At 31.2% G+C, this 17,230-nt stretch overlaps 1 protein-coding gene across 1 annotated transcript in view; it reads left to right on the top strand.

Moving 5' to 3' along the window:
* The window catches only part of LOC131849129 (titin), a 115,579-nt gene that overhangs the window by 59,554 nt on the left and 38,795 nt on the right, over nt 1–17,230 (top strand). Inside the window, exons 28-38 of the mRNA XM_059199123.1 lie at nt 33–399; nt 977–1,885; nt 2,547–2,596; nt 2,756–2,841; nt 3,193–3,413; nt 4,262–4,336; nt 5,007–5,111; nt 5,617–6,641; nt 6,940–7,000; nt 7,834–7,869; nt 8,928–16,160. Coding sequence (XP_059055106.1) covers nt 33–399; nt 977–1,885; nt 2,547–2,596; nt 2,756–2,841; nt 3,193–3,413; nt 4,262–4,336; nt 5,007–5,111; nt 5,617–6,641; nt 6,940–7,000; nt 7,834–7,869; nt 8,928–16,160 — 10,168 coding nt within the window. The remainder of the gene's footprint in view (nt 1–32; nt 400–976; nt 1,886–2,546; nt 2,597–2,755; nt 2,842–3,192; nt 3,414–4,261; nt 4,337–5,006; nt 5,112–5,616; nt 6,642–6,939; nt 7,001–7,833; nt 7,870–8,927; nt 16,161–17,230) is intronic.

Below are 17,230 nucleotides of genomic sequence, written 5' to 3'. Positions count from 1 at the left end.
AACCAGAAGAAGTGCAACTAAAACCTCTGAAGAAACAGAAACCTGTAGAAGAGGTTCAACCTGAAGAAGTTAAATGGCCAACAGGTAAAAGGCGACCAAAGGAAGAGGAACCGAAGGAAGAAGTTATACTAAAACCTATTCCGAAGCCTAAAGAGCCTGAAGAAGAAAAACCTGAAGAAATTGTCACAGAGCCTATAATGGCTAAAGTAGAAAAAGTAGAGAAGACTAAGAAAAAGACTAAAAAACAAAAATCTTCAGAAGAAGAAATAGTGATTGAAGAGATTTCTATTGATCAGCCAGATAAAATAGAACCAACGGTTGAGGAAACAGAAGAAATTACGACAATAGTTACGAAACACAAGAAAGAAGTTAAGAAAATGAAAAAGGGACATGACAAAGGTAAGTTTCTTTTTATTTGGTCAATTTCCTTTTGAAGATGTAATTAATCTTACAATAAATGTCCCGCATAAAATGCAAACAGATGCATGGCTGAATAGAGGACACAACATCTTTTTGACATATAAACTACAATCACATAGGTACTTATATTTTTTTATTTATTTAATTATATTACGTAAAATAGAGTGTGAGTATTAGATTATTTTATGTTTTTTTGTACTTATAATTATCAAAGTTATAATTATGCAAAACAAACCTATGAAATGTAAATATATATTTTATTTGTTCTTCAAAGCTAGTTAGTTTTTATTTATGTTTAATTGGGTTATATAATTATAAATATACACGGCAGTCAAATGTAAACCATGGCTCTTGCACTACATACTAATGTGTAACATTTCACATATATATTTGTTTATAATTACTGCGTATGCCTTTTAGAGTAGGTTACATTGTACAAGAAATTCCGCAATCACTTTTCATATAAAATTAGAATTAAAATTATATATTTCTAACATACAATGAAATATTAATTCGAGGAAGAATATATACACATTAACTAATAAATGTTTTACAGAAGTGGGACCAATCATTATTAAACCGATAATGGCAAAAACTGTAAAAGAAAACAGTGATTTTGAGATTGTGGTTACATTTGATGCAGAAGGTGATAATAAAATTAAATGGTATCGTAATAATCAACTTCTTGACACAAATGATAATTGTTGCATAGTAACTGAAAATGGTGCATCGCGCTTGAGAATAACTAATGCAGATAAGAAACAAGTTGGAAAGTATGAAGTGGTCGTTGAAAGAAATAACATGATTGCTAAATCTGCAAGTTCTATTAAATTACTTAAAGATTCAGATGAAAGTCAAATAACGCCACCTGTTTTTATAAGACCGCTTCGTCCCAAAGAAGTTTATGTAGGCGATATAGTATTGTTAGAAACAGAGGTCGTTTCTAATCCAAGTGCTTCATTTCAATGGTTTATTGATACAAAAGAAGTTACTTCGTATGTTAAGGAAAATAAAATCAATAATATATATGTTACAACAAAAGATAACATATCATGCCTTTGCATTGAAGATATAAGCAAAGAATTAGTAGGAATTATTACTTGTAGAGCCGAAAATTTTGCGGGATCTGTTTCAAGTTCAGCTTCACTTTTACTAGCAAAGCATGAAAAGGAACAAAATGGGGAAGCGCCAACCGTTGTAAAATCTTTAAGTTCTATTACGGTAATGGATGGAGAACCGATAACACTGACATGTGAAATTATAGGAGAGCCTTGGCCAAAAATTGATTGGTATCGTAATGAGGAGTCTATTCAAAAAGCGAGAGACATAACAATTGCAAGACAAGAATCAGGTTTATGCGAATTGTATATCAGAGAAGCCTTTCCAGAAATGACAGGGAAATATACGTGCGTAGCTACAAATGAATACGGCAGTTGTAACAGCGAATGTATAGTAAATGTTGAAGGTAGCGAGTAGTTCCAGTTTCATGATTGCATGTATTGCATGTATCTACGGAATACATAGAGAATCTTTATTTTGCACTCAATTTTATCAAAACAATTTTTAACTCATATTACACATATGCTCCATACACTTGCCATGCATCTGTAGAGGTACTTAAAGTTTTATATTAATAAGGACGACCTTCGTTATCAATTAATAGAAGCTTTGAAGTTGTTGTGTTTTTAGGTATCATAAGATTGTTAAAAATACTTGGTGTAACTTCTATAGCAAAAGAACGTTGTGTCAGTCATATTGTTCATCCACCGCTGCTTATAAAAACACGATTTGAACATGATTTGAAGCACTTTTGACTGAACTTACAATGTCGCATTAGGAAAGAAATCATAAAATGATTGTTATGGTATCAAATATAATAAACTTCGGTTTAGAAACAATGCTTGCATTAGAGCTTTTTGAATGTTAACTGCGTTACTTATAGCATTATGAGTGCATAATTCCTTGAAAATAGATCCATATTACTCTATATCCAAATAGAATAGAATTGTATACAGTATTAAATTAAAAACATGGAAGAAAAGTCAAGGAAATGTGCATTTTATTTTAAAAGGGTTATATAAGTATTTATTTACCAATTATTTTAATGAATTATTTTATGTTTCTAGCATATGAATACGTGGCGAGCGCTTCAGAAGAAGATATATTAAGCGATGACGTAAGTACTATTTTTCTCTTCTTTTAGCTAAATATTAATTTTTGTACGGATGGAGTAATAGAATTCAAATTATAGTTATGATAATAGTTAATTTATCTATGGGCAAAGTTCGGGTTATAGCAAGTAAATTAAATGAAAAAAACTTACATTTCTTTACAGAAAACTAGTGACATAGAAGAGTTTGCACCACGCATTGTAAAGGCATTGCCAACTGTAGTAACTACTACCGAAGGACAATTAACGAGGTTTGTTTTTATTATATATTACTTTTGAGTTCCAGTATTAGTTTATGAAATGTATAATTTTCGTGGAACACTATTCCGTTTCCATCAAATCATCACGATATGGTATCCAAATTATTACTTTGTAATAAAATACAGAAACACATAAAAAAATTTAAATGTAATATTGATTAAATTATATTATTCTTATATTTGCTTCTATTAAGAAGTGTATATACATATATATATATATATACATAATAATTAAAGTGTAGCATCTTAGAATTAACCCATATTTTAAATTATAGTGTATTATATTATAAATATTTAATAAATTGGATTAATAATAATAGGAATTATATTATTTGACTTTAGATTGGAAGCCAAAGCTATAGGTGTTCCGAAACCTCAAATAAGATGGATGAAACAAGGTGTTGAAATTATACAGTCTCAAGAATATCAGATAGAGGAGATGGAAGATGGAACATCTATTTTGATTATCCCTGAAGTGTACCAAGACGATACGGGAGAAATAATATTTGAAGCATTTAATCCATTGGGAGTAACAGCTACAATCGCTGCTTTGTCTGTAGAAAGTGAGTTTGTGTTAGTTGTGTACATACAACTAGAAATTATTGAAACGAATACGTTTATACAATTTTATTACGAATTCAGTCTATGAAATGATGCATCACTAAATTTGAATTATTACCGATTACCGATGTAGCTTCTAAAAAAAATTTTCTACGGAGGAACAGTTTCACTTATTTCAGCGATCTTTAGATTGAAAAGCGAGGAAGGGAGTCAATTAATATTGTGAAGTCCGTAGTCCTGTTCATGTATATGGGCGATGATTACTGCCTAGGTACCATCAGTATTTGCCATTCAAATGACACACAATGTGTCATGCTTTAAAATTGTATATGCGTTTTCTATACATATAAAACTTTATATACGTAATATTTCGTACTGATCTTTAATTACCTATTTTATGTGTTATGATTTCAGTTTATCTGCCTCCTGTGCCTGGAATATTCATCGTATTATATTATACATGTGTAGAATTAAAACCCTAATCCTATCCTGAAAAGTGATAATGTTTAACTTATAGAGAACGCCCCCAATATGAATTCACAAAACACGTTTTACCACTACAGCAGTTTATATACAAAATAATTTATCATTTTTTTATTTTCATTTACATCCGTTCTACACATCACAATTCGTATATGATGCAAAATATACGCAAATATGGATTTATTACTTACACTAATTATTTCATACGACATAAAGTATTTTGTTTTCATAAATCTTGAGTTTTATAGACATTAAGTGTAAAATACGGAACACAGTTTAATTGAAAAAGTTATAGCAGTTGTAAAATAAAGGGTATTTTTAAAAATTATGATGAATTCAATTAGTAAAATATTTGTAATGTTTAAAGGTATCATTGGTACAAAGGAATACAGAAAGCCTGAATGGGTTACTCATATGGAAGAATTGCAGGCTGCTCTAAAAGGTAACAATTTAATTACATCCATTGTATTATTAATTCACAATGAATTGAGATAGATACAGGTAAATATTTTTCTCAAAGATTTTTTAAAATAAGTTATTTGGATGAAGTCATTTAAAAATTATTATTTGTTATATATAAGTCTCATATAATAATCGCGTAAAATCTGCTCAAAACCAGTAGGTAAGGTTGCATTGTGTTATTACAGAAATATAGAATTGTGTTCTAATTAGTTTATCACATCCTCTTATGATATTATTGAACTATTTCTAGCGTCACATGCACCAAATTTCTGCCCGAATCAGCCAGTGGGTTACAATATAAATAATGCAAAGAGACGGACGGACGATGTTATATTTACAACATAAGTTAAACAACTAATTGCAAAAAAATGTTGTATTGTATATTTATGTACTTGCAGGTTTTATAAGCCAATTGACACGATATTATAGTTATTGCAATTCATGATGCGCAATGACATATGTGTGACGTTTCATGGTGACAACAACAATAAATAAAGCATCTAGACAATGCCATCTCTTATTTCATTAATAAATATACGATTAAAGTTGTAGGTGCCATATTTCCCAAAATTACGCCCTCTTGATTTGAAAGTATAATTTAGTTCCCAAATTGATATAACATCTTAATTACAAACAATTATAATTCACAGCAACGCAATCTGTCCCAACATTTGTAAAGGATATAATGGGTGAACGAGTTCATGTAGAGGAAGCTGTGGTATTTGAAGCTGTCTATAGCGGCAACCCAACTCCAGGTATTGATTTTGTCTCTATATTTGACGTATCAGAACTTGATAAGAATTGAATTATTGCGAAAATTGTTTAAGTATATTGTTTTCTGATTATACATGCTTAGATATTTAAATATCAATAAGTCAGTAAATTTGTTCATAGAAACATAATTGGAGTCATTAGCAATTTGTAACGTTTACCTTAATTACTGTCTAATGCAGGGGTGCGTTAATGTCGTCTGTCCGCTAACTGCTGGCGCAACACTAGCGCCTATATTTATAACCTCAGTGTGAGTGGCAGCGCACGAGTTTTGCCGTCGCATTCACTGCATATGACATGGTCAATACATAGTGTACCAACCATATGATTTTATGCACTTAAGTTGTAAATTGTTCCAAATAAAGACTTCACAAACTAAGGTAGTGGATATGTTACTACCTACACGAAGTCACTTCACTCACATGTAAAAGTAATAACTGGTATAAAGTGTTATGTTCTAATAATATGAGTCTATATATTTATTTACAGAAATATTGTGGTATAAGGATGATAAAGTTATAAGAACTGATGAGCGGTATATAGTTGAAAATATAGATAATCGTACTACATGCACTGTAAGAAAAGCTTCGAAGGAGTTAGAAGGAACTTACACATGTAAAGCCGTTAGTGAAATTGGTATGGCATTAACTAAAGCTAAACTACAAGTATTTGATGAAGGAGAAAAAATAAAGAAAGTAAAAGAAGTCAAAGAGAAAATAAAGTTAGAAAAAGTAAAGAAAACAGAAAAGGAGGTAGTTAAAAAAGAAAAAGCTAAACAAATAACAGAAGATGTAGAATCTGCTACGGTAACGGAAGAAGTACAATCAATTGTTGAACCAGTACCAATTAAAAAGATTGATAAAGAGAAAGCTAAAGTTATAGTAAGTGAAGCGGAGCATGTGGAAACCACGGATATTGCATCTTATAAGAAGGTGGATAAAAAAGAAACATCAAGACCAAAACCAGAAAAGGGAGAACCTGTTGTAACACCACACGACTACTTAGTATCCTCGCAACAACCGAAAGAAGAAACTGTTGAACTCTTTGAAGAAACTCCACATGAAAAACAAAAGGGCATAATAAAAATGGTTGAAAAAGATACGAGAGCAGTAGCAGAAATAAACGAGTTGTTAGAAGTTATTAATGCAAAAGAATTTGGTCCCGGAGAATCCCCACTTCGGGAATTGGCAAAAATTGGATATATGTTGCGAAGTGGTTTAACAACTGAGGAAATCGAAAGTCTATATGATTCACAATATTTCCCATCTTTGCGTGTACCACAATCACAATCGGCTTTAGTTCAATTAGTAGAGCGTCAAGGACACGGCGCACTTATTACCGAAGTACTTACTGAGGAAACCGCTCAAGATGAAGACATTATTGCTGCAAAGGTTGGATTCCGTGCGTTTTTGAAAATGGTAGAGATGAAACATACTTCTGTTGAAGAAGTTATTGCTCACTTCTACCCAGAAGACTTTAAACCACGTTCCTGGGAACAGAGAGAAGCATTTCAGGTATATAAATAAAATTAATTAAATCTATTACATAATGTTCATGTAAAAAGAGTAAATAAATCAATGTTTGTTCATACGATTTCAAAATATTATCTAAAAAAACTGATGCGTTCAAATTCAAACCGGAAAATAGTTTGAAAAGCGGATAGCTTGCCGAAAGAAATATTTTAAAATGGAGGTACCTAGAAAGATATCTTAGACGTAAGGTTTTAATCTACTCAGTACATTTAAAAGAGATGTGATTAGATATGAAATATTTATATTACGTTTCAAAAACAATTGTTTTCCTTTTCTATAGACTATCGTGGAATCTTCAGCTGAACATTTAGCAGAGACACATGTTACGGAAGTTATAAAAGGTAATGGAATTATTACTAATTAGGTACAATTATTAAATTAATATAGCATTGTTTGTTGTATTTACCATAAAATAGTACCATGACAAAACTAAACCATATAAAAACCTTGCTACTATTCTTAAAATACGGCTCTAAGAAAATTCATTGAGTAATGCTTATGCAATACAACTGTATCTTATATATAAAATTCTCGTGTCACAGTTTTCGTTCCCATACTCCTCCGAAACGGCTTGACCGATTCTCATGAATTTTTGTGAGCGTATTGAGTAGGTCTAAGAATTGGCCAATATCTATTTTTCATTCCCCTAAATATTAGGGGTAGTCCACCCCTACATTTGTTTTTTTTATTTTTTAGACTAAATTTTTAGTTTCTATTTTTTTATGATACAACATACAAAAATACATGTAATCCTAAATTTTCACCCTTCTAGCATCAACCCCTATATTTTTATAGCGTTATTAATTTATATGGCAAAACAACGTTTGCCGGGACAGCTAGTAATATTATATAACTCATTTCGCATATTTTTACGTAACAATATTTCATATTAATAAAATATAACTTTACTTATATCAAAAACAGCTGTCATATTTATATAGTATATATAAGGTGATATATGTGTATACAATCTAAATATAATATTTGTCATTATTTTAATTATATTAAAATTTAGTGACATAAGATATCAACGTAATTAATTTGTTAGTTTTATCTACTGTTATCCTTTTTATTTATGTTTATTGAGGTATCTAATTTAATTCTATTATAGTCCTTTTTTGGTAGAATAAAATGTGATTTTATTATATTTACAATTATTATGCTTATTACACAGATACATCAACAGTGATACAAGAGCGCGAAACTAAAGGTGAGTGTAAAACTTTATTGGATACAGGTCGTCCTTCTATTCGATATTATCATAAATCATGTTTAATAATGTATAATTTAGTTAACATGATTTATTAATGTTATTATACGTATAATTTTTACTATTTTGCTACTGCTTTAACTCATGCTTTGATAACAGGCTTTATGATACATTATATGCTTTGGCTCCTGATACGCATTTAGCATTCTGTTCGAAAAGAGAAGTAATGCTACTAACATTCAGTAATTCATTACTATAAGTTGTCGTTAATTTTAATCAATTAGTTGCATAAAGTACATATTAGTTGCATAAAATACATATGCTATATTATAGTAACATATACGATATTTGATCATCAATATAATTAAAAGGGGTGGGGGGGTGAGAGCAAAGAAGCATACTTTACGTGTTATTTAATTAAAAATTATATATTTTTGTGAAAATAAACCAGCTACATATATTTCCACTTTAACCTTTTGACTTTAGCAGTCAACTTAAATCCGCTGCGTTTACATATGCAGCTAGAATTTGAACTATATTATTGAATAGTTCTCTAATCCACTTGGAAAAAGAAAGCTATTTGCCCATTAAACTATATTATACTATGACCGTATGCATGTATACATATTTGGTGCAGATGTTAAATATAACAGTCAATGTAGAAACATTAGGAAGGTACTTCTTCAAATACAATATGGTCATGGTATAATATAGTGAAATGCACTGCAAAATCAAATGAGAAAAGATTATAAAGAGAAAACTCGTTATTTCAAGTCATTCATGGTTAACTGTGCTTCAAGAGTGTGGGCTGTTTTAACACTTAGTGATGCAAGTATAATAACGCATTGCAAGTAAGTATTAATTTCGACTATAATATACTTTTAATTAAATTAACACTATGTAAACACTAGCAAAATAAATGACAGTACACTTTAGCCATATAACAAATAATAATCGCTTTTTAATACACGTGCCGACTGTGTTCGCTTATTGTAATGTTAATATTTTACCTATTACTATTGTGTTCCTTCATTACACACTTTACTGTGATTTCACAGATGTGAAAGAAAAAGATAAGACCAAACGCAAAAAACATTCGAAGCAGAAAAATGAATCGGAGATAAATGAAATTGAAGAAGAAATCGTGATGGAGAAGACTGCGAAATTGAAAACACTTCACCCTAAAGAAAAAATGGAAGTTTACGACGAGGATGAAACTAGATCACTTGATAATGAAAACATACCTTACATCTCTACAATAGCCACAGATATTCACGAAAATAAAATAGAAGTTATTTCTGCTAGCGAAGTAACACATATTGTGTCCGGTAAAATTGAGGATGTAACTGCAAACCTTAAAGTTGACACTAATTATCCGCTTATTAGTGATATACAACAGACTCAAGAAAAAGAAACCCCATTACTTGTAAAAGAAAATACTAAGATACTTATTAAGCCATCGCTATCAGAAATAGAGCCTTTGCAGATAACAGAAATAGAAGTAAGTGGATCTGTGGATGAATACCATACAAGCAAATCAAAACTTGAGAATAAGGCTAACAAAGGTATAATATCTGTAGAAAGTCTCGTAACATCAGAAATACTAACGAATATTGCTGTTGGTGACTTAAAAAGAGAAGAAAAACATTTAGAGACTGCAAAAACAGGTATGATTTTAAAAGATGCGCTTAATATATCAGAGCATATAACTTCTGTAAATGAGGAACCCTTAGAAGATACACATGTTAAAAAATCAAGTGCATCAATATCTTTTACTCCCTTGTTAGGACTAACCGTTTCAGAAGTAACAGATGAAATTAAAGAAAGCGAAGTAGATTTAACTGGAAAAGAAAAAGAAGTAACATCAAAACTAAACTTTAATTTATTAGAATCCATTGAAGTAGGAGAAGTCTTTGTAGAAGATAAATCTGGGAAGTATTATCCAGAATTGATTGTACCCACGGAAACTGCCCGAAAAGATGTACTAGTTTCTAATCAAATAGTAACAGAAGTGCACGACGTCCAGGAAAAAGAAGGTTCATTGTCAGCTTTAAAATTACCACCAACTCAAGAAGCAAATGTAGATATTACATCTAAAGATAGTATAGTAATATCTATTAAAGAATTTCATGAAAAAGAAGAAGAACTTCCAGTTGCAGAATTGCCTACTGAGCTTACTGTTGGAAAAGATCTCTTGTTACATACTAGTTTAAGCAATTCTATAACAACTTCTCACATTAAGGAAACTGAATTTATTCCTGAATCATTTTCTAGCAAAAAAGCTTCCATTGGAGTGAATGAACTTCAACACACTTTCAACTTAGAAACAAACACGCATGATTCAGAAACAATATTTGAAGAAGGGAAATTTGCCCCTACTTTACAAGCTGAAATATCTATATCTTTATTAGACAAGCATATTACTGAAGAAGTTCAAGTAAATGAGACAGAAAAAGACCTTGTTGTTAAAGATGACAAAACTTCTGCTGTAGCTGATGTAGACATAAAAGCTATCGAAACTATAATAACTGCTGAAACATTACATTTGACTTCAACGGGCGATCTTAAAACTGTGGATAAAGTAACAGATGAATCGGCTACAGAAACTGTTATTACAGCTAGTGCCAAAATTATAACCTCACCAATGGTACATGACCAAGAAATATCAGAGGAGTACTCAACTAGAAAACCAGAAAATATAACTGCATCATTAATTCCCAATATCCCATTAACAGTTTCAGAAATCGAGTCGTCGGAATCTGAAAATAAGCTTAGTTTGAATAAAATACCTGATTTAACAACTGCAAAACCGTCGCCAACACATCATCTTAAAACTCCCGTATCACAAGAAGTTACTACTGCTGATCAAATAGATTTTATGAATTTGCCACAAAATATAACAGAAGTAGCATCAAAGCAACAAGACCTACATAAAGAAATAACAATTCTCCAAACAAACGTAGAAGAGCAGCTACTAAAATTAGAGGATAAGCAAACATCTGAGGGTAAAGCTATTTCTACATTTATTGGTCGAGAAAGTTTGAACGTAACTGAAATAATATCCAGCATGACTGAGGAAAGCTTTGAAGGAGATAAACCAAAGCTTAGTACTTTTGCAAAAGTTGATATTGATACGGATCACAAAGTTGCTCTGGTTTCTGAAGTAAACACGCGGGATGCTCTAAATAAATTAGATATTTTAAAACCAAACATGGAAGAAGCTAACATAACATCCAACACCATGACTTCAGTTCAAATAACTGAAAATAAGATATTGGATAGCCAAGCCAATTTAGCCAATGATTTTAAACCAGATAAAAAGACTATAAAAGCTGAAATTATTCCAACGGAGGAAACCTTGAATGTTACCGAAATTATACAACATGAAAAGGAATCTGATTATGACAATAAAATATCCCCAGAAAGTTTTCAGGCTACAACCGATATTATTGGGCGTCCAGTAGCAATTTTATCTGAATTAATAGTAGATTCCAGTGTTGGTGTTACAGAAAACGAAGATTTTATTAATAAATCTAAAACAGCAACTATTGAAAATGTGGCTCACAAAGAATTAATAGTAAGTACTACAGAATTTAATGAAAAGGAATCTACTTTAGAGTCTACAACAAAACCAAATACTGCGGCGGCATCATTTAGTGTAGATTCCGCTCAAGCTATAATTGTAGAAGAAAACAAACCTGAAATTTCAGCTGGAACATTTAAAACGGGAAGTGATATTTTATTAGTTAAAGCAAAGGAAGCTACTTTAACTAAAGAAGCCATTACTCAAGAAGAAACAATCGTGCACGCATCAGAAGGTATACTCGCAACAAAAGAAGATGTTAATGAAACAAAACCAACTGTCTCATTAACAACATTACAAGCCCCACAATACGACGAAAAAATAACAATAGAAAGTGAAAATATATTTATGGTCCCGCTAGCACCAGACCAACAAAAAGCAGATTTTACAATATTGGCTCGGCATGGCTTGCAGACAACAGAGACTATATCACAATCGGAAAACCTAGAAAATGCCAATGAACTTGAAATGCGATATAAAACAGCTTCCCAAAAAATAGATGAAATCTATGGGAAAACTGCTCATACTGAGGAAATTATTACCAGTCAAACAACATCTGATTTTAGTAACGAGAAAATGGTTGAACAGAAATCTAATATTACTTCTATTACGTCACATACTTTCGAACAAACTGAAGTTGTGACTGCAGAGAAAGAAATTATTATTCCTGAACGAACTCAGATAAAATCAAATGTTGTACCAGATTTTACTGAAACAGAAGCAATTATTACAAGTTGTGTAGAAACTATAGACAAAGAAAAAGAATTTGATGGTAAATTTTCTGTACCTACCCAGGATGCTTCTGTGCAATTTGTCCCACTCAACAGCACTATCGATACTGAAATTTTGACTACTGGTAGTGTAACTGATTATACGGAAAAATCTTTAAAACCATCGCAAGCAACATTAACACGTGACGATTTGCAAAAACATATACAGAATATTGAAGTGTTACATGGTGAAAAAGAATCTGATTTCTCAGAATTTAAGAAAGAAGTATATTCAGCTACCCAGAAACTTGTAGAAACATCTGCAAAACAAATTACTGAAGTTCAAGCAATAGAAAATGAAAAGGAATTAAGTGACACATTTGAAATACTAAGCACAAACGCACACCCGTCATTTAAAGAACAGCAATCATTATTAAATACAGAAGTTATATTGACTCACGAAAGTGAAGATTTACATGTTTCTGGAAAAAACTTAATCAATGCACTTACAACTCATGGAATACAAGAAGCCATTCAAAAATCAGAACCATTTATTGGAGAGGTTGAAGATACTTTTAGAAGAGAAAAACCACAAGAAAAAACTTCAAAGGGTAATGTAGAAGAACAAAAGTCACTTGATATAACAGAGATAGTAATTACTGAATCTGAATTACCACTAGAAAATAGCTTAGTACTGAAAAAAGAGACATTAAAGTCACAAGTCGAAAACAAGCATTACATTGATATTTCAGAAATTATGACAAATGAAAAGGAAGAGGTATTCCAACCTTTAGACAAATTTCCAGAAGGTAAGTCAATTCAACCAACGCCGAACATAACACTACATTCTAGTATTGGTGTAAAGGAAACCATTCCAAGTGAAGAAGAAAGCACATTATATTCTACTATTGACGTCAAATCTCAACAAGCTGGTTTTCTGATTGAATCACAACAACACATTACAATAACTGACACAGTGGCAAGAGAAAAAGAAGACTTATTGAAATCCGAAATTATGCCAATTACTACGAAACAGAACATTGACATAAAAACTGCTCATCATGTAACTACTACTGAAACTATATTAATAGAAGATGGGGCTGATTTAGTTAATAATAAACTCATTAAGGATGAAATAGCACAAAAATCTGATATTCTAACAGAAGCCATTAACAATGAACAACAACAAATAATTGAAAGTGTTAACTTATTCACTACAACATTTAAACCAGAAACTTCACTTGCTAATCAAGATATCGTTGACTTTAAGCCTGTTGAACAAACAGAAATAATTACAGAGGAAACTCCTGAGACATTTACTAAATTCTCACCCAAAGATGAAAAGGCATTACAAACACATACAACTGTTAAAGAAATCGTTAATACCCAACCACATGTGATAGAAAGTACTACAACATTGACAACTACCTTCGAGCCTGAAACTTTACTTGCTAGTCAAGATATCGTTGATTTTAAGCCCGTAGAACAAACAGAAATTACTACAGAGGAAACCCCTGAACTGTTCACAAAATTCTCACCTAAAGATGAAAAAGCATTGCAAACGCATACAACCGTTAAAGAAATTGTTAATACCCAACCACATGTGATAGAAAGTACTACAACGTTGACAACAACATTTGAGCCTGAAACCTTACTCGCTAATCAAGATATTGTTGACTTTAAGCCCGTAGAACAAACAGAAATTACTACAGAGGAAATACCTGAACTATTTACAAAATTCTCACCCAAAGATGAAAAGGCTTTGCAAACACATACTACCGTTAAAGAAATAGTTAACATTCAACCACAAGTCATAGAAAGCACTACAAATTTAACGACTACTTATGAACCCGAAAAATCACTAGCTAATCGAGATTTTATTGATTTTAAACCTTTTGAACAAACAGAAATTATTACAGAGGAAATTCCAGAATTATTCACTAAATTCTCACCCAAAGATGAAAAGGCTGTAAAAACACATACAACTGTTAAAGAAATAATTAGTACTCAACCACAAGTAATAGAGAGTACTGAAAAGTTAACAACTACTTATGAGACAGAAACATCTCTAGCTAGTCAAGATATAGTTGACTTTAAACCCGTAGAACGAACAGAAATCACTACAGAAGAAATACCTGAACTTTTCACGAAATTCTTACCCAAAGATGAAAAAGCATTGGAAACACACACAACTGTTAAAGAAATAATTAACACCCAACCACAAGTCATAGAAAGTACTACAAAATTAACAACTACTTATGAACCTGAAAAATCACTAGCTAATCAAGATATCGTAGATTTTAAGCCAGTCGAACAAACAGAAATTATTACAGAGGAAACTCCTGAATTATTTACAAAATTCTCGCCCAAAGATGAAGTAGCATTACAAACACACACAACTGTTAAAGAAGTAGTGAATATCCAACCTCAAATAATAGAGAGTACTACAAAATTGTTTACTACTTATGATACTGAAACATCACTAGCTACCCAAGATATCATAGATTTCAAACCTTTCGAACAAACAGAAATTATTACAGAGGAAAATCCTGAACTATTCACAAAATTCTTACCTAAAGATGAAAAGGCTGTAAAAACACATACAACTGTTAAAGAAATAATTAGTACTCAACCACAAGTAATAGAGAGTACTGAAAAGTTAACAACTAGTTATGAGACAGAAACATCACTAGCTAGTCAAGATATAGTTGACTTTAAACCCGTAGAACAAACAGAAATCATTACAGAAGAAATACCCGAACTTTTCACGAAATTCTTACCCAAAGATGAAAAAGCATTGGAAACACACACAACTGTTAAAGAAATAATTAACACCCAACCACAAGTCATAGAAAGTACTGCAAATTTAACTACTACTTATGAACCTGACACAAGTAAGATAAATTATGAATTAGAATTACATAAAAGTTATATTACCATAGAAAATAATGTACAAGAAATACCTGAAGCAATGGTAAGTCATGAAGGCCAACGTAAAACTGCTGATAAACAAATTATAGAAATTAAACCTTTAGAACAAACCGAAGTCATAACAGAGGAAAAGCTAGCCAGTTTCTTGGAAAATATACCTGAACGAAAAGAAAAAGCTGAAGAAAGTCATATAATATTACAAGAAATATCTAGTGAAAGACCAGAAGTGCTCGAAAATATTATAGATATGCCAGAATTGTTGAAAACTGATACAAACATGGCGTCTTTAGATCTTGAAACACATAAAAGTTATATAGTTACAGAAAACATAACGAACGAGGAATCAAAGGACATCGCAACAGAAGGTAATAAATTGAGACAAGTCACACAACATGTTCTAGATAATAAGCCACTAGAACAAACTGAAATTATAACCGAAGAAAACACTTCACATATTAATGCACTTTCATTTAAAGAGTCCACTGTTCTACCAAAACCTATTGAAATTCTTCCTATTAGTCAAACTGATGTAATTGTACATGAAAGTGAAATTGAATCTTCATTTGATAAAGGCGGCACTTTGGAACAAGCACTATCAACATTTAGTACTACTGAAGGTTATACAGTATATGAAGTAACACATGAAGATACACAGGACAGTCTAGTACCACATGAGAGCAAACTAGTAACTGCGGATAAATCTGTTACTCCATTAACACATGTACAATGCACAGAAAATATATTACAAACTCATGTTGATGAATTGCAAACACAAGAGACACAAACTAAGACCTCAACTATAACACCTACTAGTATAATACCTTTAGTAGTCACAGACAATATTATACTCCAAAACGAAAATGAGTTACATATAAAAGAACCCAAGGAACAGAAACTGAGACAAGGCGTGAACGTAACAAATGAACTCGAAGTAACATCCGAGTTTGTTGATGAACAAATATCACCTTACTCTGAAACTCAACCTACATTTATGACAAGCAAGGTCACTACCACTGACGAGCGACAGTCCGAAGTATTGATTTCAGAACAAGATGTAAGAATAAGTGGTAAGTTGCAAATGTCACACAATATTCAAAAATATATAATTATTTTCAAAAGAACATACACCAAAACGTACACAACTATAATACTAAGCACGATTTACTCTGCAACGAAAATACGCGATAATATATGCGACATGTCGCGCATTTCTTTCATCTGATTCTTTACATTTATGTCATCTGAACAGAATGTAAATTATTTACGACTTTTTAGATTTTCGTATGATCGAATTTAACGGGTTCGACTCCCGCTTTGGTAGTAAGGTAATGAGTAATATATACCATAACCACTAAATTATTATACAATTGCTGTTTCCCAAATAGCAACTGTATAGTAATTTGACAATTCAATATAAACTATTGTTTTGTCATATAGTAAATCTCAATCAACAATTAAAATCATAATTATATTTTTTTATTACACTATACTATATTGGAACGAATGTATTACAATCACAACCAATTTTTTTATTTTATTTTTTCTTTTGTTAATTAAAGGATTCCATTAACAAAACTTAACAAATAATACTAGATACCAAAAACGAAATGTTTTTGAAAAAAGTCATCACTAGATATGATAACATTGTCATAAAAATTTGAAACCCGTTACAAATACGTAATTTTACTGAAAGTTTTTCTAGCTTGACTAAATTATTTTCTTTTTATAAAAAGACCGCCCGCGAGTCCGTCCGTGTGGAATAGTGGATGGCATTTTAAATTATTTTAGAAATAGGACAATTACATGTAACTTAATAAAATTTCATATTTCCATACAAATATTTTATACTCTATTTTATTTCACTCCCTTAAGGGTTAATATTTTACAAACTTTGTATGTCATATTTTTTTTATATTTAATAAACGGCCTAAAAAAGCTTCTAGGTTTAAAAATGACGATAACTGATGATGAATGATACTTCCATACAACTTTTCATCTCTCATTTTAACTCCTTACAACACTTTTTCTCATTAAAATCTACGCGTTTCTCAGGGTCTAGACTATCTGTGTACCGAATTTTATTTTAATTGATGTTGTAGTTTTGACATGAAAGAGCAACAGATAGACAGACATCAGT

This window comes from Achroia grisella, unplaced genomic scaffold, assembly GCF_030625045.1.
Source record: "Achroia grisella isolate CSIRO2021 unplaced genomic scaffold, CSIRO_AGI_Agris_v1 utg640, whole genome shotgun sequence".
NCBI lineage: Eukaryota > Metazoa > Arthropoda > Insecta > Lepidoptera > Pyralidae > Achroia > Achroia grisella.
Note: the sequence above shows the minus strand (reverse complement) of the source record. Positions and strands in the feature narration are given on the sequence as shown.